Source organism: Hippopotamus amphibius, chromosome 12 (genome assembly GCF_030028045.1).
Source record: "Hippopotamus amphibius kiboko isolate mHipAmp2 chromosome 12, mHipAmp2.hap2, whole genome shotgun sequence".
Lineage (NCBI taxonomy): Eukaryota > Metazoa > Chordata > Mammalia > Artiodactyla > Hippopotamidae > Hippopotamus > Hippopotamus amphibius.
The window spans coordinates 38,583,141-38,607,047 of NC_080197.1; the positions used below are offsets into that span (position 1 = coordinate 38,583,141).

Consider the following 23,907-nt stretch of genomic DNA (forward strand, 5'->3'; position numbering starts at 1 on the left):
GGGGGGAGAGCTGCACCTGCTCCGCCAGGCCCGCCTCTGCCCTCCACATCAGATTGCCTGGCCTAGGACAGGTGCCTTACTTCTTGAATGGAACAGCCTCTGTCCAGCAGAGGACTTTGGGGTCTGGGGGCTGTCACGTGGCTGAGCTGTTGGCTGGCCCCACGCTTGGACCCGTGCTGTGTGAGCGGGAGGCTTTCCCATTTCTGAGCAGGTTCAGATGCGCGTGTCTGTCCCTGGGACGCCACAGGCCTTTGTCCTGAGACATAACAGCAGCATCCGGGTGATTTGGAGACAAAGTACCTTTGTCTTTTCTCTGTCACCCACAGAGAGGATAGTGGTACAAGAATAGGGGAACGTAGAATTCAGGTGTGATTATAGTTCATTTTTTCAATCTTTTGGTGAAAGAGTAGCTGTTCTTTCTGGTTCCACCCTGCCTGGGCCGACGGGGCAGCACCCGCGTCTCTTGCTGTACGTCACACAGCACCTCCTCAGCTCCGCCAAGCACGCAGGTCAGGCCGCTGCTCTCTGGGCCGAGGCAGACCTGCGCGCGGGGCCCAGTCAGGCTGGGCTGTGGCTGCCCTGGGCCTTTCTTGGAGGAAGCAGCCCCTGCCCTGCTGCTCACTGCTGTGTCTTGGCAGCACGTGGCCGCCCTGTTCCCCGGGGATGTGGATCGCCTGCGGAGGATGTCTGTGATCGAGGAGGGGGACTGCAAGCGGATCAACATGGCCCACCTGTGTGTCATCGGGTCCCACGCTGTCAACGGCGTGGCCAGGATCCACTCGGAGATCGTGAAGCAGTCAGTGTGAGTGGGGCCCGCATTTGCCTGCGCCGGGGCACACCTCTCCTCCCACCCCAGACCCACCGCCCTCAGCGCAGTGGCTGAAGCCGAATGAACTGCCCAGAGCACGGCGGTAGGAGGGTGAGGCTCTGGCTCGGTGGACGATGTCAGGGAGCCAAGCCCTCCTGTCACCAGGAGCCCCTCTTGTCTGCATTCTCGGTCTGTCCAGGCAGAGGCTTTACTTCTGGAGCACCTGCTGCTGGCCCAGGGCTGCAGGCACCCTACCTGGGGACAAGGGTCCCAGGCCTGGACAGAATGGAGGTGAGGGTGTGATGGGCTGGGGCTCCCAAGAGGAAGGGGGAATTCTGAGGTCAGAATCCTCCCTTCTGCCCGTCTCTCTGTGGGACGCGATCTTGGAGTTCCTTCTTTCCATCCTCATCCCAGGTGTGTGGAGTGCCTCCCATGAGTGCCCGGCGGCTCTGTCCGTGTGGAGGCTTCCGTGTCCCCAGGGCTGGCCTGAGGCTTTGTGTAATGTACCTTTTAATCCCACTGGCCGTCCGCTGTCCTCTGTCACAACCACTAGGAGGCAGCCAGGCTCCAGCCACGTGCCGGCATGGAGTTGGGCTCCTTGGGAGACGAACAGACAGACCAGCAAGGCTGGGCTGCAGATCAGAGGGCCCTGTGCCTCTTGTTCGCCTTGTCTGAAGCAGCATTTGTGACAGTTGCCTGTTGTCTGTTTTTAGCTTTAAGGACTTTCATGAGCTGGAGACAGAGAAGTTCCAGAATAAGACGAATGGCATCACGCCCAGACGGTGGCTGCTTCTGTGTAACCCAGGGCTGGCGGACACCATCGTGGAGGTGAGGCCGGCGCCTCGGAGTCCACCCGGAGCTGTGGGCAGGCAGAGCGGCCGCTGCCCGGGGCCATGTGGGTGGCGAGCCGCTCCTTTGTGTGTGGACAGCGGCGGCTCCTGGACGGGTGCGGCCTCGGGGGACCCACTGCTGGCCCAGGTGTGGGAGGGCTGGGCAGTCGGTCAGCAGCCCCGGCGGTCTGTGCAGGAGTTCAGAGGGGAGGTCCTGGGCTTCGGGCCCAGCTGCCCCCTGAAGAGGTTTGTGAGCCGGGGACCCAGTCGTCATTGACTTGTTCCTGTGCTCTCACACTTGCTCACTCAGGGAGGAAACAGGTCACGTGGGGGCCAGGCCTTGTGCTGGACGTGGGGATGCGGGGGGTGGGGGTGTGGTCTGTGTGTCAAGGAAGCTTCCCTGAAAAGGGACGGCAGAGCCAAGATCTACCTGCCGAGTTGCCAGCAGGGGCCACGAACCTCAGCGCCAGGGCCCTGCGCTGGAGGGACGTGGCCACCTGCGACCTGGCTGGTGCGGCCTCAGTGCCGGGCGAGGCCACAGAGACAGCCCAAGTGTCTGGAGGGCAGAAGTCTTCCTCTTCGTCCTAAATTAGAAACAGGGAGGCTGAAGCTGGGGTTCATTTGGAAACAGCGGGCTGCTGTGGCGTGGGGAGTGGAGGTGCCCGGGCTGGGCGGGAGCGGCCAGGCCTCCGGCGTTTGCAGTCCTAGTGGGTGCGGCCCTTGGGAGTGGGCAGAGAGCGGTCCCCAGGTTTCAGGCCTGTGGGGAGACGGGAGGCTTGTGCACTTGAGTGCACGTTTCAGTAGTTGGGACTTGAGTGGCCCCGGTGTGCAGTGTTTCCGGGGAGGGGGTGTCATGGGAGAGGAGCAGGCCTGAGGCCGGGAAACGGGCTGAGGAGGGGAAGCAGAGGTGCAGAAACCACGTCTCCTTACGGCTCTGCAGAGAATCGGGGAGGGTTTCCTGACGGACCTGAGCCAACTGAAGAAGCTGCTGCCGCTGGTCGGTGACGAGGCGCTCATCAGGGACGTGGCCCAGGTCAAGCAGGTGGGGCCCGGTGGGGAGCCCATACCCCCCAGCCTTACAGAGGGGCCCCGCTGACCCCCAGGTCCTTGAGGAGAGCTTGTCTGGAGGGCAGCGTGTGGGAATCCATGCAGGTCCTGCATCTGCACTTGATGTGCTGTCCGCACACCCAGGCCCCCCTGAGGCCGCCTCATGGCCAGGTGGGCTGGCTCACTCCGCAGCCTTTGAAGACCAAGGCTGACCCTCTGTTGTGCCACCAGCCTGGCCTCGGGGGCCCAGAAATAATGTTCATTATAGAGTCTCTTCCCTGCTGCCGCCCCCGACCCCTATCTTCTCGTGTCCTCTTTCTGCTTTTTCATCCTTTGCTTCTCTCCCTGGGTTTGCTTGTTGGTCTAGTTTCTCATTCACCTCCGCGCTCTTGTGTGGATCCACTTTCAGGATCACGCGTCCCCCTTCTGCCCACAAGGCTCCCATGACCTTCCATGTCCCTCCGTGTCATCCCTGGGGTGGCAGTGCTTCCCGGCATCCCCTCCCTGCTGTGTCTCTGACACCAGCCCTAGGGGCTTGGCCCTGTAAACATCCCACCATCCTTACCTCTGTTCCCCCAGGAAAACAAGGTGAAGTTCTCCGCCTTCCTGGAGAAGGAGTACAGGGTGAAGGTCAACCCCTCGTCCATGTTTGACGTGCATGTGAAGAGGATCCACGAGTACAAGCGGCAGCTGCTCAACTGCCTGCACGTGGTCACCCTGTACAACCGTGAGTGCCCCTCCCCGTGCCCTGCCCCCTCTCGGACCCGACAGGGCCTTTTTCTCACGTGGTCATTGGGGGGTCTGATGTTGCACGCTCATTGTAAGCAGCATCTTCTGGTTTTGTGTTCAGAGCAGAGCGACTACAGAGTGAGGTGAACTTAGAGGCTGGGGAGCTCGAGGCCCAGGGGCTGTGCTGCCTCTGGGGTGGGGGTTTGGGGGTACTCAGAGGCTGGGTTTTAGGTTCCGTGTAGCATTTTTTTCATATTTAGCTATCATTATTAGACTTAAATTACTTGGAGAGATTTTACTTAGCAGATGGGGCATTTAAAGTATACTCACAGGAGATGAAATAGCATGTTACGTTTATACACCTTAAACCATTTAAGTGGCATTTGATTTTGAAGGAAATGTGAATCTAAGACCCCCCTAAAAGTAACTGAACATTTGCTAGTTCTATAAATAATAAAGCCTCAAAGAAAAACTTGGTTTTTAAAATTTTGTAACGTAGTAAAGTGAATTGTAATTTTGAAAATGAAGGAACCACAAGTACTTTCTAAGACACAGAGCTCCTCAAGAACATCAGCTCTCCAGTTGCCGGGGAGGGAGACTCGGCCCTGAGGGATCCGGTCACTCGTGAGACAGTGAGGTGACAGGACAGATGCTGGTTTGGGTTGAGTGGTTCTGACCCGACCCTCAGAAGAGGCCCAGCTGAGGGCCCTCCTGCGCGTGCAGCTAAGGGGGCACCTCCTGGGCCAGAAACAGCGGTTCACCGTGTTTTGTGCCTTTTGCTATGGTTTTCATTTGCAGTTGTGATTTTCTGCATCTTCTTTGTTATTACCCGCTGGCGTCCGCGAGTACCCGCTTATGAGCAGCAGGCCCAGTGGCTGGGCAGCCTGCCCTTCCTCCTGTCACCTCTTGTGGCCGGTGCCTGCCTGCTGCCCAGGGCCTGGCTCCTGCTCAGCTTGTGAGCGTCCAGGGGTGCCCGCAGCGTCGCGAAGGGGCTGGTAGAGTGTGCGCCTCCTGCCCGCTTATCCACCGGTGTGTGCGTGTGCGTGGGGCCTCCCCACGGGCAGCACACCACATGCCGCTGCTCTGCTGCCCTCGCTGCGATCTGACTTGGGTCTCAGTCTGTGATGAGATGCCCAGTCCTCTTGCAGGGCTGTCCGGTCGCCCTTCTGCCCAGCTCCTGTGCCCTGGTCTTCTGAGTCCACAGCAGTTGGTGGCCTTTCGCAGGAAGGGTGGTTCCACTCAAGCAATGTTCCCAGCCTCCCTTTCTTTCTCTGAGCAGCGCTGTCTGGAGGAGACGTCCCAAGTGAGCTGCTCTCTGGGCCTGTGCTCACCCTGCTCCGCTGTGGCTTGGGTGCTGGCCCGTGTGGGTCAGTTCTCCTGACGCTCAGGGCCCTCTGAGTACCTCAGTTGACACCTTGTATCATTTCTAGGAAGTTTCCGTGAAATACATTAAAAACACGTTTGGCTGTCTTCTCCTGGGGCTCCAGTGAGGTGTGGGGTGTGTTTCTCCTACCATCTTCTTTTTGCCTGTCGACAGCCCGCCCTCCTCTTCCAGGCTCTGTGTGTCTGCTGCGTTTTCTGCGTATCTCCCCCCACCCCCTCCTAGCTTCTGTGATCGGGCTGCACTCCGTGGGGCGGTTCTGCCTTGCTGCCCGTGCTCTCCCCTCTCCCGGGGCCTTGCCTTTCGGAGCTATGGTTTCCCGTCTGCACTGACAGTCCTCACAGTCTGGAGATGTAAGGGAGGCTGCTTCCACTTCCCTCGTCTGTGGTGAAGCTGTGTGTTCGGGCTGGTCGCCCATGTCTGAGGAGCTGCGTCAGGACCCTGGCCGGGGCCTCGTGAGCTCAGGGCAGCTGCAGGCCTCCCTGGTTCTCGATGCCTCTCTGTGGCTCCAAGTCCAGACTGGCTCAGGAGGCATCATGGCCCTGTGGGCCTCTGTCCACCAGTATGTCCAGGCGCCTCTTCGCAGGTTTCCCTGTAGGCTCGCCAGGGCCTCTTTCCTGCCTCCCCCTCCCCCTGCCACCCTCGGAGGCTGGGATTCCTGAGACCCTGAGTTCACAGCCCTGTCTCCCACCTGTCCCATGACCCAGCAGGACTTGCTCAGTGATCTAGAGTTAGCGTACTTTTCTTCTTTACTAGTTTTGGTAAAATGTAGTTTGTGGGTTTTTGACTTTTTTTTTTTTTTTTCCTGTTCTCTGTTATTCTGTCTGCTATTTGGAAGCGGGAAGACTCAGAACTAAGGGACATTCATGTTCCTACGAGAACCTGAAGTCAGAGGTTAAAGATCAGCCATGACCCTTCCGTGGTTCCTGTAAATCTTGCGGCTGATTCCCGACTCTGGTGAATGCTGTCTAGGGCAGCCTGTCACCCCTGTAAACCACACCCCCCACACACACACTGAAATCTGAAAACCGGTGGCCCCGTGAGGACATCTCATTCTGCTGGAGCTGCAGATGAGCTGTCTCATCCAGTGCAGAAAAGGTCTGGGGGGCTTCTCATCCTCTGCCTCAGTGACGGAGGGGGCTTGGGGTCTCACTGACACCCCCCACAGGCTGACAGTGAATCACCACCCCCCCAAGGTCACCCCATTTTTGAGTGCCTGTCACGTGCAAGGGCCTTCAGGCCTGGTGACCAGACCCAAACCAGCTCCTGTGCTGGGCTGTTCTGGACACAAAGGCACAGCTTTTCCACTGAACTTTCTGGAAGAGTCTGCTACTGGCTGGCCATCGCACCAACCTGGACCAAGTGTAGAATTCTGTAAGCGGATGCACTGCCTGTGTCGGGCTGGCCTCTGAGGACGCTGGTCACCACGGCTGTCCCAGGGATCGGGGTGTCTGGCTCCAGTGGCCTCACGTTGGCCCTTTTGTTTGTCCTGCAGGAATAAAGAAGAACCCGGCCCAGGCCTTTGTGCCCAGGACTGTCATGATCGGGGGCAAGGTGAGGTGACGTCCTCTTTGCTCCTGCTCGGCACAGGGCGGGGATGCACAAACCACCGTGCTCTTCAGCAGCATCCCTGCATCGGGGCTGGACGCTGCAGGTGGCCGGGCTCCAACCTGCACACAGAGCCCAGAGGTCCTGGCCCCAGGTGTGCCTCTGGGCCAGGTCAGGCTCCCTCAGCTCAGCCGTAGGAAGGAGCTGGGTGGGGCCCCTGCCTGCCTGGCCCGGGGAGTGGGGTCCCCAGCCCCGCGGACTAGTCCCCTCTGCACTTGCCGGCCCCTCCCTCCAGGGGGGCAGCACCGTTCCTCCGTGGAACTGCCAGCTTTCCATGCCTCCCCTGCACTGTGTGCCGACTGGACGCTTCGTCAGCCAGGTGCGCGCCTGCTCTTGGCTCAGCCTGGCCTCGTTCAGTTTTATTTACCGTGGTGCGTGCTTTTGGACACGAGGTCTCCGAGTCCCAGCATACTGCCGGCAGGCATCAGCGGGTCCCATCATCAGGCTCTTTGTCCTAGGGCTTGCGTCCCCACCCTCTGTCACTTTTCCCAGGAGCCTGGGCACAGCTGTTTCATGGGCGCTGCAGGTAGGCCCAGGACTGTCCTCTCCTCTGACTTGAGCACATACGAAGGTGGAGGCACCTCGTGGGCCCACCCTGCTCAGAAAGCAGCTCACACCCACCTTGTTCTGCTACCACCCTCCCCCCACCCCCAGCCCACCCCCAACTCCTGCTGTTTCTAAAGCAGATTCTGGACAGCATGCTGGTTCATTTGTCCATATTTCCATATGTATTTCTTAGAGTCGTGGACTTTCAAAAAAGTTAAATGTTAATTTTTTCAAAAATTAAAATCTAGAGAAAAAAGAATTGTACAACAGGCACAAAGCTGTCTCCCAGACTTGCTGAACCATTTCAAAGTAGATTACAGACACTGTAACACTTCACCCCTAAGAACTTAGTTGTCTTCACAATGATGTTTTCCTATAAAACCACACACCACCATCACACCTAAAACACTTGACAAGAACTCCTCCACGTCATTTAATATCCAGCCAGGGCCACATGCCCAGCTGTCTCCATACGAATATCTTGAGTCTGTTTGAATCAGGACCCAGCAAGGTTCTCACACATCAACAGGCAGCTGGTCTCTTAAATCTCTTCATCTGTGGGTTTTCCTCCCGTTCCCCTTCTTTTTCTCCCCTGCAGTTCACTTGTTACAGAAATCGAATTGTCTTCCCCAGAGCACATCCATCCCTCTGGTACCTTCCAGTACCTTCCTTGGTTCCCCGCATTTCCTGTAAGTTGGTAGTCAGTTCTCAGAGGTCCTCGTGCCCCCTCTCTCCGTTTCTGAAAAGCCAACTAGAATTAGAAAACCAAGCTTGGGGCCGACAGATTTGTGCACGTGGGTGAGATGCTGTCATGAGAGGCGCTCGGTTGGAGCTGAGGATGCGGGTGGGGTGCCGCGCCCCGGGGGCCCGTCGGCCAGGTTGAGGGCAGGACACGCGGGGATGCCATGACCTCAGCCCCTGTGGGGCGACCCCCGCCCCGCCCCCAGCAGAGCTACTTGGCTGGGCGTGTCCAGCCCAGGCCCCGCGACCCTGCCCGAGCACAGGTCGTCTGCTGAGCACCCCTCTCCTTTTCCAGGCGGCGCCCGGCTACCACATGGCCAAGATGATCATCAAGCTGGTCACGTCCATTGGCGACGTGGTCAACCACGACCCGATTGTGGGTGACAGGCTCAGAGTGATCTTCCTGGAGAACTACCGAGTGTCCTTGGCTGAGAAAGGTGAGCCTGCCCTGCCTGGGTGCAGCAGGTGGTCCTCGCTGGTCAGGGCCTGTCTTGCTTTCAGGCAGATTAACCCTGACACCAGGCTCCCCAACCAGAGGAGCCCCAGGCCAGCAGCAAAGGCTCTGGGGGAAGCCCTGCCGCCTCGTGTGCAGGTCGCCCTCGCCTCACACATCCCTGTCTCTGAACTTCCCGCTCCTCCCCCTCCTCGCACCTCTGCCCCTGAGCTTGGCCTTTCTGCCGCTGGGCTCACTCTTGCCTGCCCTTCCCTCCCCCTCCCCCAGAGGATGCTTCTGCTCGTCCCCACCTGTTCGCTCTGGCCTGGTGACCTGTACCTGCTCTGGGAGGGTGTAGCCTGGGACCACTCCACTTTGGGGATCCTGGGTATGTGTTGCCACTTGGAGAAGGGCCTGTGGCCAAATGTGCCTCGGAGCACAGCTGTCCTGAGTTGGACGGGCCTTTCTAAGCTGGCAGCTTCCGGAGACTGGCAGGTAGTGCTGAGAAAACCTGAGCCTGAACTGTGGCCCGAGTAGCAGCGCCTCTGGTCCCGGAAACTGCGCGCTGTCCTCCAGGCTCACACACTCCTCCTCCTCCAGTGTGGCTGGGTCATCAGGACCATCCCTGTGGCCCCACCACTACCATGGACCGTGTGTGGCCCAGGGGTTGGGTTGTGCTTAGTGCTTCGCTGAGCTTCTACCACGTCTCATGGCCCCTTGCTGCCTGGAATGCCGAGGTCAGCTCCTGCCCTTCCTTAGAGCTGACCTTGGGGACAGCCATCCTGGGGTTGGGCTCCTGCCCTCCCCCCAGTTCTGGGATTTGCTGTGGTTAACACGTCCACCATCCCGTCTGCCTGAGGGACCAGGGGAGGCTGTGTCTCCACCCTGACACCTGGGCCTGACCTTGAAGAAGGAAGGGGCTAGGCTCTGGTCTTGGCTGACCCCAAGTGCCCGCTGGCTGGGTTGGGGAAGCACATCAGCTCTGAGGATGACCTGAGGAAGCAGGAGCAGGGATGCCAAGGCAGGCAGGATGAGGCTGCATTCCCGCCGCCACGTGGAGAAACTCACACAGTGAACCCGCACTTGGGAGAAGCCACGGGGCCGCAGATGGGGTCGTGTCTCGGCTGCTATGCCAGGTCTGTAAACGGCACAGAGTAACTCCCGTGCATGTGGCCACAAGAAGATTGTCCCCCCGCCATCCCCGGTCCTCTGGTTTTGTGAGTTGGCTTCCTCTTGAAGTCATTTAAGGAGCCTGCGGGCTGATGGAATAAGGCAGCAGTGATGTCAGGATACAAGGGGACGATTACACCACTAGCCTTTGGCTTGGCCCCGGTCTGCAGAAGCTTCCAGAACAGAGGTCCTTTGCCCCTCTCAGGAGTCTCCACCGTGGACCCTCTGCCTCAGGCTGCCCTGGGTTAAGAAGGGGAGCCATGCAGGTGGGGTGAACAGTGCGTGCTATCTCTGTGCTGCTCCTGTCGCTCTCGTGCTGAGTGGTTCATGGCTGATGAGTGGTTCACGGCTCTCACCCCCTTGCAGTGATCCCCGCCGCCGACCTGTCACAGCAGATCTCCACCGCGGGCACCGAGGCCTCGGGCACAGGCAACATGAAGTTCATGCTCAATGGGGCCCTCACCATCGGCACCATGGACGGGGCCAACGTGGAGATGGCCGAGGAAGCTGGGGCCGAGAACCTCTTCATCTTTGGATTACGGGTGGAGGACGTGGAGGCCCTGGACCAGAAAGGGTATGTGTCCCCCTCGAGACCTCAGGACTCCTCTACTTGTTTTTCACATCATTTGATACTTTGAAGGGTCCCAGCCTGACCTAATTCTGTGTGAATGAAATTGCCTAGTTGCCTGAAGTCCCTCAGGGGAGCTGGTGAGGCCTCAGACACCAGCAGCTGAACCCAGTCAGAACCTCATCAGCCTGTGAGCACTGCCCCTTTCGGCCCCATCCCGTGTCTGCCACACACCTCCCTCTCCCTGGACTCCCTGACGGCCATGGAGTGTCTCTCAAGCCTGGTTTCACATGTCATTTTCTTTTGCAACGTCCTGGCACTGGGGGCGGGACTACTTGAGCAGCCTCTCCTGTAGGACCACGAAGGAACCACGTGTGTGACTGTGCTTCCTCTAGCGACCACGTGTCTATAATAGTAAAAGGAGGAGGTGGGGCTGACAGCCTGTGCCCACCCCCCAGTGCCTGCGGCTGCCATCCCAGCCTGGTTGTCCTGGGCCCGGGGCACAAGCAGCCCCAGCGCCTGCCCACAAGGCTGCCGTCTCCCCCCAGGTACAACGCCCGGGAGTACTACGACCGCCTGCCCGAGCTGCGACAGGCCGTGGACCAGATCAGCAGCGGCTTCTTCTCCCCCAGGGAGCCCGACTGCTTCAAGGGTGTCGTGGACATGCTGCTGAACCATGACAGGTGGGACAGGCCCTCAGCCTCCCCACTGATGGGTCAGACAGAGGGTCCTCCTGGCAGGCTGAAAACCACACGTTGTTTGGGGTGAAGCCTGGGTCTCGCTGAGGCTTACCCCAGGTCAACTCACGGCGAGAGGCTCGGCCGCACGCAGCGCCTGGGGCCTGTGGGCTTCTGACAGTGCTCAGCAAGCCTGGGGGCCTGCTGGCAGGATCACCGGCTGCTGAGTCCAGCCCCAGGCCCCCAGCACTGGCTGACTGGACTGGAGTGACAGGCAGGAGGGTGGTGTCACCGGGCAGGTTGCAGGTGACTTCCCCAGGGCAGAGGGAGCCTGGCTTTAAGGGGGAGCCCAGGAGTGGTTCACGTGGAATGAATTTGTGAGGCTGTAAGCTACCATGTGGTTGGGGCTTTACAGCAAGGCCGCTGACACAGGGCTACGCTCCTCAAGGCACAGCCTCGCACAGCCCTTGTTACAGGTTGGCAGTGCCGTCTCTTGTGACAGGCCTCCACTCCACGCTGGTAGTAAAAGCTGAGTCTGTCAAAGGCTGAGAATTGACCTCTATTCCACTTTCAGTTCCTTTGGTTTAGTCTGTCACTTTTTGGTGAATGCGGTCAGCTGGCTTGGAACTCCACACACGTCTGAGGCTGGGAACTAGCACTGCTGAGGTCTGTGATCAAGGAGAAACTTTACAGGGTTTTATGAGTTGTTTCTGACTCAGTCATAAACAAAACACGTTTCTGTGTCCATAAATCCTGCACCACCAGTTCTCAGCCTATGACACCTGAGGACAGATGGTGATGGAGCCTGTGGTCACCCTGTGACCGTCCCTGGAGGTGAAATCGATGGGAGGCCTCAGCCTGTGCAGCTCTAACCCACACACACGGGTTCTTTAAGGAACACTGGGTTAAAATAAGGTTTGTCTAGAATAGCGTCCCTGGGACACAAGTGTTTTTCACAGAACAGTTCCCATGGCCATCCCTGTCCTGCAGAGCGTGAGGAGGCAGCCATCAGGCCTGGGCCCCCGATTCCTGACCTCCCACTCGCTGCCCACCCAGCCCAACTTTCTGTCTCCCGTTTCAGGTTCAAGGTGTTTGCGGATTACGAAGCGTACGTGGCGTGCCAGGCCCGGGTGGACCAGCTGTACCGGGTGAGGTTCTTGGGCCCTGGCAGGGAAACAGCAGGGTGTGACTGTGTCCTGCTGTCTCGGGCCGCTCCTGGGAGGTCAGTTCATCTAGTGGCCCAGGGCAGGTTGGGCTTCTTCATCTCCTGCTTGGGGACTGACTTGGGCAGCCCACTGCGCAGGCTGCTGTCCACACCACCACATGTTCCCCCGCTGCCTCTGGGCAGCTGCCAGAGTTGCAGGACTTTCCTCCTGGAGGCTCTGCCACACCCTAGCCTGTGGTCAGACCGCCCATGTGGGTGTGATCAGGGCCTGAGGTGAGGGATGGTCCTTGTGAGCAGTGGCGGCCTTGATATGCTTAAAATGAGAAGGTGAACCATTTCTTGTAACCCTAAGGAGTGAAGTTTCCAAGACTGGGATGCTGTGTCCGCAACTCGGTGTGGCCTGCAGGGAGTGGGCACATCCAGTGGGGTCTCCTGGGAAGACTCAGCTCCTGAGCCTGGGGAGGTGTGTCCCACCCTGTGTGCCCGGCCCGGCAAAGGCCAGCAGCAGGAGGGAACACTGGTGATGGGGGCGTGACTGCAGTTGGGTCAGATGGTTCATTTGCCCGGATTGTTGAAGCAGCTTCATGGAGGCCCGAGGAGCTTGTGTTTCTGATTTGTTGCCCACGTCTCACTCCTGCCCCCTCAACTTGAGGAAACAGCCCCTGATATTTCCTCCTGTGACAGAACAGGAGGGGGCCTGGAAACCGAGTGATTTTCAGGGGTGCGGGAGGAACCTTTGCTTCCCTTTTAGGGAGACCCCTCCCGGTGCTGGCTGCAGTCTGGGGGCGAATACTCCCCTGGTGGGGTGTCTGTGTGTTGTGTGCACTGCGACCCACCAGGACCTCTGGCCCTCTAGTCATCTGGAAGCTTTTCTGGTGGGTGGGGCCCCTCCCTAGTGAGCTCTTGGTTGTAGAGTCCCAGGGCCTGAGCGCATCTGGGAACAGCCCAAGGTCACTGAACACCCGCTTTCCTCTGCAGAACCCCAAGGAGTGGACCAAGAAGGTCATCAGGAACATCGCTTGCTCGGGAAAGTTCTCCAGTGACCGGACCATCACGGAGTACGCCCGGGACATCTGGGGCGTGGAGCCCTCTGCCCTGAAGACCCCACCCCCCAGCCTCCCCAGGGACTAGGCCCTTGCCCCTCAGGACCAGAGGCTTCTGTTTCCTTGCTGACTCTGCCCCTCGTTTCCAAGCACTTTGCCAGCACCCTGCTTTCTTCAGTGCTGTGTCTGGGAGGGCCGTGGGGATCAGGGTGGTGGCTGTGAGGGGTTGGAGACGGGGAAGATGCTCAGCTGAGATGCTCCCCAGCTTCCCACAGGAAAACGGAGCCTGCAGCACTGAGCAGGGCAGCCGGCCTGCAGCTTTGCCCCCCGCCCCTTGGAGGTAGGGGAGGTGGACTTGTCTGCTGGACTCCCCACAGCCTTGCACGCGCCTTGTGTGAGCTCATTTTTAGTTTTGAGCCTCTGGATTCTGGGGTCTGGGCAGGTAGCTGTGGCAAAGCCTGGGCTTCTGCAGCACCTGGGCTGGCCATCCAGCATGGCCCTGGTCCTCCCTGGCCCAGCTCTGCCTCCTGGCCGCGCTGGAAGGGTCCAGTGCGCCAGGCCACGTCCTCAGAGCTGCTATGTGGGTACTTGGCTCAGGGTTTCCAGACTGATCACATAAAGAGGCCCCAGGATAACCGAGTGTGACATTGGGGACGATGCCTGTGTCCAGCCAACATCTAGGGATTAGGGCAAGGCTGACTGATGCAGAATTGGTTTGGTTTTGCTTTTTCAAAAGATTTTTCACAAGGAAATGAAACTAGCTGAAGCCTTTCCTTGTTCTAGCAACTAAAAATAGCACTTTTGAAGTCTAGTGCCTGGGAGGCGATGCTGCCATGTTTTCATCTGGCCCTGGGGACCCACAGTGGCATCCCCGCCTCTGCTGGGTGAAGCTGAACCCCCAGCCCTGCTGCAGACCTGCACCCTCCCTGTTCCCGTCACGTCCAGAAGGGTGCATTTCCAGTCTTACAGGAGACCGGCCTCCTCCTTCCCTCTTTCCACCAGCGTGACAACCTGGTCTGGAAAAGGACTGAGTGGGCCCAGAGAGCATGCTGGTGCCGGGGAGGGCAGGTGAGCGGGCAGGAAGGAGAGGGCCAGGGAGCAGGCAGGAGCTGGGGGCGGAAGTGTCTGGTGGCTCTGCCTCCTTGAATGCTGGACCTGGGTGGCACGGGGTTCTGCCTTCATCCCCATCCTGACTGCTCACCTCGCCAGAGCCATGGGGGTCTGTGGTTGTGCCCCCAGCACCCTCCACTGCCCGTCCCTTAGGCCAAGTGTGACCTTCACTGTGCCCCTCACTGTCACTGCCTTGTGTGAGAAACCAATTAAACCTTCCTGCTTGTGCTCGGTTGATCTGGCCTCTGCGTGTCACTCTGTGCCCAGGGCAATGCATGTACCGGCCAGGCTCAATTGTGGCCCATCACTCCGGGACTGAGGACAGAAAGTTCTCTCACCCCAGCTGTGTGTGGGACTTAGGGCCCATGTGTGCCTGAACTGTCAAACCCAGCCACTCGGAAAACTGTCATCTGGGTGTTCGCATTTTTGGTGTAAACTGTACTGTTTTTGCACCCATCTTTTGGCACCCACTCCTGGTCCTGGGAAGTGGAACACCCTGGGGATCAAAACTCCTGCACTCCCCAAAACTGTATGGTTTCAGGTCACGTCAAAAAGCCAGAGGGGTGTGAATTCGGAGTTCAGTGTTACCCAAAGAACCCAAGAGTGCTGTGGACCCCTGCTGGGGGTGGGGTGTGTGAGGCGCCCTTTGGTGGGGGCACCTGAGATGCACATTCCTGGTCTTGGGTCTGGGGCAGCTCCCTGGACATACGCACATGACCACATTTAACAGCTGTGCACGTCCCTGGCTGTTCCTGGCCACAGACTGACTTTGTGACCCACCACAGTTTAAGCTTAACTGCTTGGACAGAGGTAATAAGTGGAGACGCCACCAGGCAGAGATGTGTAGACCTGATTACTAATTACCTGACAGGTGACCAGGGCGGCAGCTACCAGCTCCAAGATCCCTTTTTATGCTTCCGTATCTTCAGACTGTCAGGCACCTGCAAAAACACTAACAGCTTGTATTTTTACTCTATATCCTACCTTATTCCCCCCAAAAAAATCTGAGGCAACTTACATAGACAAAATTTTAACAAGATGATTTGAGCTCAGATAGAGCAGGCCAGGTCTAGACGGCCTCATTGGTCAGGACGAGCAGGGGATGTGGCTGTGAGCTGCGGGGCCTCCAGCAGCCTCAGTGACAAAGCCAGAAAAGCATGAAGGGGCTGCCCCGGCCAGCCGGTACTGCATGTTTTAGTTACATGAAGATGGTGTCAGCTCGGGTTGGGTGTCCCAGCTCTGACGGAAATCCAAGGAGGCACGAAGCTGGGAGACGGGTGGGGCCCTGCAGGCTGTGCTCACACCTGAATTAAGACACCGGAGCGTAGGGCAAACCCATCCAGGAGAAGATAACTGACAAAATGACCTCAAGAGAGTCTGTTCTGTTTCAAACCTGGTTTAAGAAGGACGTGGGTTTTCCACATATGAAGACCCATGTGAAAACCCATGGGCAGCTCTAAGGGGCTTCAGAAAGAGGGTGTAACATGCTTCTGGGCCTCCAGCTAGCCCACAGCTGCTAACAGGCCACAAGGAGGGAAAGGTGAACAAGCCCTTCCCCACCCTGGGGAATTTCTGCACTGCTGAGCCTGAAAAGTGCCAGGCCCTAAGGATCTAGGGGAGGAAGGCCCACCATCAGGAGAGACTTAAGTGGACTGAAGTCCTCCAACTTGGGACAAACCCTGTACTACACAGCTCAAAGCCCCCTTATTAAGACCCTCTCCTGGCAGAGAGGTCACTGAGCTGGGAGGTGAGGAGCGGGACAGTTAGCAGGCGCTGGCTGGGAATGGCACACGTGCAAGGGAGGCTGATCTCGCAAAAAATCCAAGCAACACAAGAGCCACCACCAGTGAGTGAACGAGGCGATGCTCATGGGCCAGAACTAGAGTCCCTGGACTCCAGCAGCCTAAGTCCCTTCACGAGTGTTCAGGGGCTTGTCCCGGGTCTATGGGTGAAACCCCACCACCCGTCCATCGACACAGCAACATTCAATGAGCTTGTTAACTGTAAGGTTGAAAAGGTCACCTATGCAGGCTTGGTTTTTAGGAAAATGCCATCTGCCCCACTGGAGACGCTGTCCCCACCATGAACATGCCTTCCCCCGGAGATAACGCCCCTCCCTGCGGGCCTCAGCGTCTGAAAAGAAGGGCCCACAATCCTTGGCCTTACAGAGCCAACCCCTCCTCCCATGTGGCTGGGTTCTCAGAGTGGCCTGGGGCTGTGGGCAGGGCCTGGGCACATCCGGAGGCATCACTGAGAAAACATAGAGACCACCACCACGATTTTATTCTTAAATAAATGGTCAGTCTAAGGCCAGGTTAGGCAGACAGGTGGAAATCAGAGGAAGGTAGACCACAGGCACCTCCCCCGCTGGGAGCAGTGGGGCCGCCCAGGGAGGCAGGGACACCAAGGAAGGCAAGCAGGATGCACAAGGCAGGAGAGGTTGCTGGAATCACTAGAGTCCATTCTGGGAAAGGACAGAAAGAACCCAAGTTTCCCCACATTCTCGAGGGTGGTGCCAGGAAGCTCAGTGTGGTCCCGAGACCCCACGCCTCCTGCCCCAGGCTCCCCATGCCCAGCTCAGGAAGTGTGGGATCGACTAGCTGATGGCCAGAAAGTTCTGTCACTGTCTTCCCAGCAAGACCTCAAGTTGAGTGGCAGCAAGAGGGAGGAAGGGCCACTTGCCCGCCACCTGCATTGTCCATGGAGATCCGTGCTCCTGGCCACCCAGGGCAGGCACCTCAGGTCTGCCAGGGCCTCCTCTACCTGGCCCACTGGCATCCAGGTTCTCACTCCACCATCTCCAGGGTGCTGGGCTGACCGGAGGAAAGGAGGAGGAGGGCAGAGATCTTCATGCTCCTTCAGGCGGCGAGCGACATTCAGTGCTGGCGCCCTGGTTCCGACTTCCCCAGGAATTCCCTGGACCAGAGGAGGACATCTGTTGGCCAAACCCCCCGAGGCCAAACCAGAGGGCCCACCTCTTGTGGTCCTCCAACAGCCCACCTGGGGAGGTGACAAAGGAGCCTGGAGGACCACACTTCTGCTCAGAAATCCCTGGGAGTTCAATGAGCAGGATACCAATGGCAGCGCCAAGTCCCGACACACAGGAGCAAACCGAGTCACTAACTGCACCCCAACATTGAAGCCGTTCTCTGGTCTAAGTTTTCTGTAATGTGTTTCTTTCATGGGGAAAACCATAGTCCCAGAGCAAACTCATACTCTTCACTGTCCCCTCTTAGCAACCCACGTCCGTGCAGCAAGAAACAGCAAAGAAACGCAGCTTTGCCCCTGGAACTTCAAGGGCGCTCACGTATGAAGTGGAATCACCCGGCGCATACCTCACCGAGGGCCGATTCCAGCACCCCGGGCTCCGCAGAGGCCCCCCAGCTGGGATGTGCGGGCTGCCTGCGCCCTCCAGCGGGAGGCGGGGGGGCCTGGTCCATCCAAACCCTTCCCTTTGCCACCAGCACACCCCTCATCCTCAAACTCTGCGCCCAAGCTCGAGCTGGGCACCCAGAGCTGCAGCCCATGTCCTGGCCCAGGATTCTGCCCAGCGCGGTGCAGCCACAGGGGCACAGCCTCCCTTCCTGAAGCAGCTGGGGACAAACAGGCTTTTGAGGAGCTGGCCCAGACCTGCATCCCCCTGTGCCCCACGCACAGGGAAGGGACAGAGGCCCAACCCACAGCACCTGTGGTGTCTGCACTGCGCAACCTGCTGACCATGGGGACGGCCCAGGAGGGAAGGGTGACACTCCGACCCCTCACTGTGACGGGGCTCTGAGACAGCTTTTGCATCTGCGGCCACACACACCTGCCCGAGTCACTGCCACATAGGATGGCATCAGGGGTGAGAGAAGAGTGCCTCACCTCAGGATCCGTGGAAGCTCAGGGCTCTTGTAGATGTACTTGTGCCTGTAGCCAAGGTCCGAGTGGAAGGGGATGAACTGAACCTTGAAGTCTCGGAAGCTGCGTGACGGTGCAGCGATGTTGTAGAGCTGCGGGAGGGAGAGGCGGGTCAGCGCCCGGGGCCTGGGGGCGACCTGCCTACTGGCCTCCCCTGCAACAGAGACAGCCCACGGCTGCCTCCTCCAAAGAGTGGCCCTTGCACAGCGCCTTACAGCCTGCCTCAGCCACAGTGGGGACCCGCGGGCCACCACTAAAGACCCTCTCTGTTTTCATGCCTGTCTTGCAGACCATGCTTCCTATGGGGCCCTTGGCACCGCAAAGAGCCCCCTGCTACAGGATGCGGTGCTGGCCTGAGTGCCTGGAGCAGCCCCAGCGGCTCAGTCCCTGGGACTGGGCGGGCCATGTGCCTCAGAGTTCACCGTGTGCCCAGGTCAAGGCTCGTCAGCAAGCTGGCTCAGGATCTATGCCACCTCCGTGCCCTCTTCCCAGCCCGGGAGGGCCAGGCGGTGTGCGCAGCTGGAAGGACAGACCCGGCCCTCGCACACTTGCCTCAGGCCTGTTCAGAGGTGGCCTGGGTGTTGCGCCCTCGAGCCTGCCCCTGCCCCTCACCACCGCCACAGCCAGGCGATGCCCTCTCCCACCTTATCCCCACCTACAAATCTAATCCTGCCCCCTGGCAGCAAAGGCAAAGCAAATGTAACAAAAGCAGACAAAGAAGTCCCACAAGAACATGGCATCCTCTGACGTCAACCCCATCCCAGAGGCAAGAGCACGGGTGAGAGTTCTGTACTAACTCCAGTCACTGGGCGATCCTCACCAACAAGGGTTCTTTCCCTCCAGCCAGTAACTGGCGAGCCCTCCTGGCTGAGTCCCACATGTGGGGACCCAGGAGATATTCCTTCACTTATTTTCACGGTTCCTGCTGGGACGGCATCAGCTGCCCGGCCCCGCCCCGACGCTGCTGCCGACCTCCCTGCCCTCTCCCTCACAAGGGGCCCTGCCAGTAGCGAGACCCTCCTCCACACTCACCTGGCCTAATCTGGACCGAACACCCGCCCACCTGACACCCACCTTTCTGCCGAGCTGGAAGGGCACGACCGGGTCGTCCTCAGCGTGCAGGATAAGCAGGGAGCAGGAGATGTGCTTCACGCTGTGGGGAGGGAGAAAGGCACTGGATCGGGCCCACAGGAGGGGCTGGGGTCTCCTGGGCTCCCAGTCCTGCCCACAGCAGGGACCTGGCTTAGGGAGCGCTTCACCATGGTGCGGAACAGCTCCAACTGCTGGGCGTTTTAATAGAGAACTAGCAGCTGACGTCTTATGTTTCCATCAATATCTATTCTAGGTGACAGGTGTCAGTCAAATATAGAGATCAATTCATTCACCAAAGTCGGGTCCCTGAATATTTCCTGGAAATTAAAACTTATTTTTCTGCCAGTAGACTATTCTTGAAAAGTTACAAAACAATATTTACAGACTGAGTAATTTAGGTGGACCAGGAAATTTACTGCAAATGAACATTCCTGTACACCTGTTGGCAAAAGAGCCACCCTCTAATTTATCTTTCATGTAGATGACATTTAAGGTCACTCCTGAATGTTTCAAGTAAGTTAACATTCTCAATAGGTTCACTGCATCCAAGCTCTTCAGCAAACCACCTAACAGAAGGACAGGCTGCAGGACTGGATGGGCCCAGGGTCTCCTCGCCGCCCCTCACGGAGGTCTCACGGGGAGCTGGTAGATGCGGCATGCTGAGCTGGGGGCTTCCTGAGGACAGCCCCAGGGCAAGACTGGCACCCGGCAGGACCAGGCCTGGGGGCATGCCGCCCCTCACAGGCCCAGCCATCTGGCACTCTGCATTGCTGGCAGTGACCGGCAAGCTCCCCCGCTCACCGCGTTCTGCTCCCAGGGTGACATGCTGCTGCTGTGTGAGTCATGCTTTGACAGTCGACATCTTCGCAGAACTTCCACCCACGAAGCTGGTCCTTAGCTTCTCTAACTCTGGAGTCCTAGTTCACAGGCTGTCACCTCAGCAAGTATTTAGGAACAGACCTGCCCACCAAGCAGGGGCCCCTGACCTCCCCTGGGTGAGGGCGGGACCGCATGGGGCCGAGGGACAGCCGGCCCCCACAACACGCACACAGGCTCAGCTAGGAGCAACCAGAAAGGGTGGCTTTCTCACTGTCACTGTTTCTACAGGGAATCCAGTTTATTCAGATAATTCTTCTTTAAAAAATGTAGATTTTTAAATGTTAACTGAATATTCAGATAAGGATTTTCCCTTTTTGAAGAAATTAAAACCCATGAAATAAAGATATCACAAAGATAATGTCAACAGAATCTGAATGTGGTTCAAAGAGTCCTTAAATAGAACATGTAACTTCTGGTTTACCTAATAGAAGTATTTTTAATATTAAACTTCATAACATCTTTCCATAACCAAACACAAGCCAACTGGCTGAGGCAAAGTCATTTTTTGAATAACAGTTACTATTACTGCTTTAATACCTATTTAGGAGTTCTGGTTTTGACAGATAATTTTCAAATAAAACAGCTTTATGGACCAAAAAATATGTTGTTTTCCTATTTCTTTAACTCTGCAGTCTCCACATTCCTGGTTCCCCTTCTCTACCTGACATTCCCTTTACAGAGATATGTTGCTTAGAAAAGACCCTTATGCATTCAGAATCCCATCCTACTTGGTTAACATGACTCAAGACGCTTATTCTGGGGGTTCTCAGGGTTTTTCTAAATTCTCTTCCACGGTACTCACTTTTCATCATTTGCAAACTGAATTCCACTGCTTGTGATGGGATCAAGGAAGAACCAGTCAAACCCAGGGAAGTATCGATAGATCTGGAGGCAACATGTGGACGACAAGCAGAGGGTCAATTAAAACACCCCCGTGGGGCTGAGGATCCAGACAGAGGCGCCACGTGCCCTGCTTCTGAGCAAGCCGACCTGTGGGCCCCCACGAGCTGTGGGGGGTGCCCCTGCCCCTACCCTCAGACTCCCTGCTCAAGAGGCCCCCAGACTGGCTGCAGGGGGGCTGCCCGCAAACAGGGCTCCCACACCTCAGACTTGGAGACCAGGCTTCCCACACACAACAGGCTGCCACCCCCAAGAAAATGGGGTCCGTGCGACTCGGGAGAAGAGCAACATCAAAGGAGACCCAACAAAGGACTCTTCTGTCTGCAGCAGAGCAGTGTGAGGTCAGGCGGGGCCGACACGGCTCCCCTGGACACACAGAAGCAGCGGGAGGAGGAGGAAGCAACAGGACACAGAGGAGCCCCTCTGGGCCTGGCCTGTAAGTGGAGGGTCCAAGGCCTCAAATCTGGCCGGTGAGGGCCCAACAGCACGTAATCCCCACCAGGGCTTCCCTAGGGCGCCCACCAGCTCCACTCCTGGGGAGGGAACCGGGACAGCACCCTCAGCCTACACGGAGTTCCCTGGGCAAGCAATGCCAAGTGGGCAAACCATGCCACACGGCAAGGCCTCCTGTGGGTACAGCCGCCCTCAGACAGCCTGGCTGTGACCCCGTCCTTCCACCCGGCACAAAGTTACAAACCTCCTGAGCGGCTCTGTAGTCAGGCCTGTGTCCAGAACTAAATGAGAATTAACTTTTAATAAAGTCTGTATTCATCAGAATATTTAAATAATAATTTTATGATATTTTAATTTCTTATACATATTTACTTAGTCACTTTTATATTTTATAGCAATTATTTTCATTATAAAAATAAGTCCATTTTTAATAAGATCTGTACTTGCCACTGAGAACGGATGGCTCTTAGCTTCTTCACGGATATTAGTGAATGGAGATTCCAATATGAGGGCATCTGGAGGTGTCTCTAGATAAATAAAACAAGCAGGGAACTGGAAGGTAAGCAAGAAGCCCCAACGAGCCACGCTCCTCGGCGCCCCCACCCCCCACCCCTGACAAGACAGTGGACCCCAGGTGCCCCCCTGGCTGGCCCTGCCCCCTCAGGTCCTCCCGTGGTGTCTTACGTGGGAAGCAGTCACAAGAGGGACTCTGAGAACCACGTCTACTGAGGTTGCCTATTTGGAGCCCAGTCCCTGGAGAGGGCCTGCCAGCTGCTGGAGAATCTGGGGAACAGGGATGGGCCCTCGAGGGTCTGCTCAGGCCACCTCAGAGGCTGGCTCTTGTCTTACCACACTGCTTGTCCACCACCACCCACTTCACAAGAACCTGGCAGGGCCTGGAGCACAGCCAGCACCCAAACATTCTATCTGCCCGTGGAGCCGGGCCGTACCCACAACATGTGACCCCACACGCTCCCCTACCTCGCTCACAGAGGCGCCGCACCAGGTTTGTTGCCACTCTGAAAAGAAGGAAAAAAAACTTCAGTTGAATTATGACAGAAATTGTTTCTGATGAGATTGTTCTAATACTCAAAAGTCACTGGGGAAGCTGGGATCTTCAAAGGGACCCGTGGGGTTTTGGGTGCAGGGAGCACAGATGCCCCAGGTGTCAGCCAGCCCAGTTTACAGGGATGCCATGATGGGCACCTCCACGTCCCCGAGGCATGCCCTGCGCCTCGCCTGGAACAGCCCCTTCAGGCTGCACAGCGATGCCCCAGTTCACACCCAGTCCGTGTGGGTGCTGCTGGGACAGAGAGGAGGACAGCAGGGCCCAGGGCCACCCTGTCAGCAGGGAGGAGGCTGCAGTCTGCCTCTGGAGCGGCAGCCTCCGGGAGGCGGCAGCACTTGGAGTCTGCCAGGCCTGGGGGGGCCTCATGCCCTCTCAGGACCAACCTGGGCAGGTCCCATGCAGACACCCAGGGCAGGATGGCCTGCTCCCCTCTGTCCAGGGCTCACTCCCCCCCGTGAGGGCAGGTCAGGAGGCCCTGTCTCAGGCATTGCCCAGCCTGCAGCCATTGCGCCCAAAGGAAAGGCAGCAGAAAAACGGCAGGTGCTGGTCTTGGGCTCCTTTACAAACACAGCCCCCACATCTGTGGAAGCGACTCAGGTGGCTCATGTGGAACACTGAAGTGCCTCCTGCCTTGGCAGACGGAGGAAGGGAACCACCACTGCTGCCTCCCTGAGTTCTCCAGTGACGACGCCAAGCGAGAGCTAAAGGGCCCGTTGTTTGCAAAAGGAATCAAAGCCCCGGCTCCTGGGCCTGCTGGGCAGCACACGCGGTCCTCGGCCAGGCCAAGGGCAACCCGGGCACCCTGTCCCATTCTGCCCGGACCCCTCCTCAGGGCACAGTCCTGCTGAGGCACGTCTCCATCCTCCCTCGCTGCGGAGGAGACCATGCCTCAGCGACTGCTGTTGTATCCCCGGTCACTTCCTAGGTTGAGGAGCTGAAGTAGCTCCAGCCCCTCATGGTCTCTGTGGTGCTTCATCCCCTGCCCCCACCGTGGCACGGATGGTGCCACAGGGTGCAGAGGACACCGGGGCCCCCTAGCAGCCTGGGCTGGAAAGTCGCTGTGGCAAAGGCCATGCTGGGAACTCTTACCCGGTGCCGAGGGAATGGCCCCAGATATACACAGGGTTGTCTCCACTTCGTGCTTTGATCCAGTCAAAAACATGGAGTGCATCATACGTCATGCCCCGCTCCGACGGCGTTCCTACTGAGTCACCCCAACCTGGGAAAGCAGCAGCAAGAGGAGGCCTCACACGCAGCCCAGGGGACCTCGCGGGGCAAGCCCACCTCCTCCCCTTCTCAGCAGGAGGCCCGGGCCGTCTGGGGCCTCAGGGTCTTGGCCAAGCCAGCTCTTGCTTCTCCCACCCCCTCAGCTGTCACAACCTCTAAACCCAAATGGCCATCCACCTGCCCTCCTCTGAGTCCCAGTGAGCAGCTGAGCAGACGGGGCGGTCAGACACGCAGACCCCCACCGGCACCAACATTGGGGGCTGGCACCAGGACGCGGCGCTGACAGGCTCAGCCAGGGAGAGTCCAGCCCTGGGGCCCCGGAGCCCAGCCCTGACTCCATGGCTGAGTTGTGGCCCAGCTGTGGACGGGCACGGGGAGGCTCCCAGACAGGCAGATTCCAGGCTCAAGGCAACTCTGACCCAGAAAGGAAGCGGCTCTTAGCATCCTGTTTGCATAACAGAGGAAAGCCAGCTGTCTCCCGCCCCTAAACCTTGACCTCCCAAGGGCTCTTCCCTCCAGACTCTCAGAAAA

The 23,907-nt window shown here is 58.1% G+C and overlaps 2 protein-coding genes across 5 annotated transcripts in view; one reads left to right on the forward strand and one right to left on the reverse strand.

Annotated features, from left to right (window-relative positions):
- The window catches only part of PYGB (glycogen phosphorylase B), a 51,196-nt gene extending 37,103 nt beyond the window's left edge, over positions 1 to 14,093 (forward strand). Inside the window, exons 11-20 of one of the 2 annotated variants that reach the window (XM_057703662.1) lie at positions 639 to 802; positions 1,522 to 1,636; positions 2,579 to 2,680; positions 3,265 to 3,412; positions 6,291 to 6,349; positions 7,986 to 8,127; positions 9,660 to 9,867; positions 10,410 to 10,544; positions 11,620 to 11,686; positions 12,682 to 14,093. In XM_057703662.1, the coding sequence (XP_057559645.1) occupies positions 639 to 802; positions 1,522 to 1,636; positions 2,579 to 2,680; positions 3,265 to 3,412; positions 6,291 to 6,349; positions 7,986 to 8,127; positions 9,660 to 9,867; positions 10,410 to 10,544; positions 11,620 to 11,686; positions 12,682 to 12,834 (1,293 nt within the window). In that variant the 3' untranslated portion in view covers positions 12,835 to 14,093. Of the gene's footprint in view, positions 1 to 638; positions 803 to 1,521; positions 1,637 to 2,578; positions 2,681 to 3,264; positions 3,413 to 6,290; positions 6,350 to 7,547; positions 7,963 to 7,985; positions 8,128 to 9,659; positions 9,868 to 10,409; positions 10,545 to 11,619; positions 11,687 to 12,681 lie in introns of those variants that run through there. The other variant, XM_057703663.1, reaches the window with a different exon arrangement.
- A 2,024-nt stretch (positions 14,094 to 16,117) lies between these two features.
- The window catches only part of ABHD12 (abhydrolase domain containing 12, lysophospholipase), a 61,628-nt gene continuing 53,838 nt past the window's right edge, over positions 16,118 to 23,907 (reverse strand). For all 3 annotated transcript variants that reach the window (XM_057703664.1, XM_057703665.1, XM_057703666.1), the window contains 7 exons: positions 23,239 to 23,368; positions 22,062 to 22,099; positions 21,528 to 21,607; positions 20,530 to 20,612; positions 18,831 to 18,909; positions 17,721 to 17,848; positions 16,118 to 16,772 (listed from right to left, as the gene is read on the reverse strand). In XM_057703664.1, coding sequence (XP_057559647.1) covers positions 16,733 to 16,772; positions 17,721 to 17,848; positions 18,831 to 18,909; positions 20,530 to 20,612; positions 21,528 to 21,607; positions 22,062 to 22,099; positions 23,239 to 23,368 — 578 coding nt within the window. In that variant the 3' untranslated portion in view covers positions 16,118 to 16,732. The remainder of the gene's footprint in view (positions 16,773 to 17,720; positions 17,849 to 18,830; positions 18,910 to 20,529; positions 20,613 to 21,527; positions 21,608 to 22,061; positions 22,100 to 23,238; positions 23,369 to 23,907) is intronic.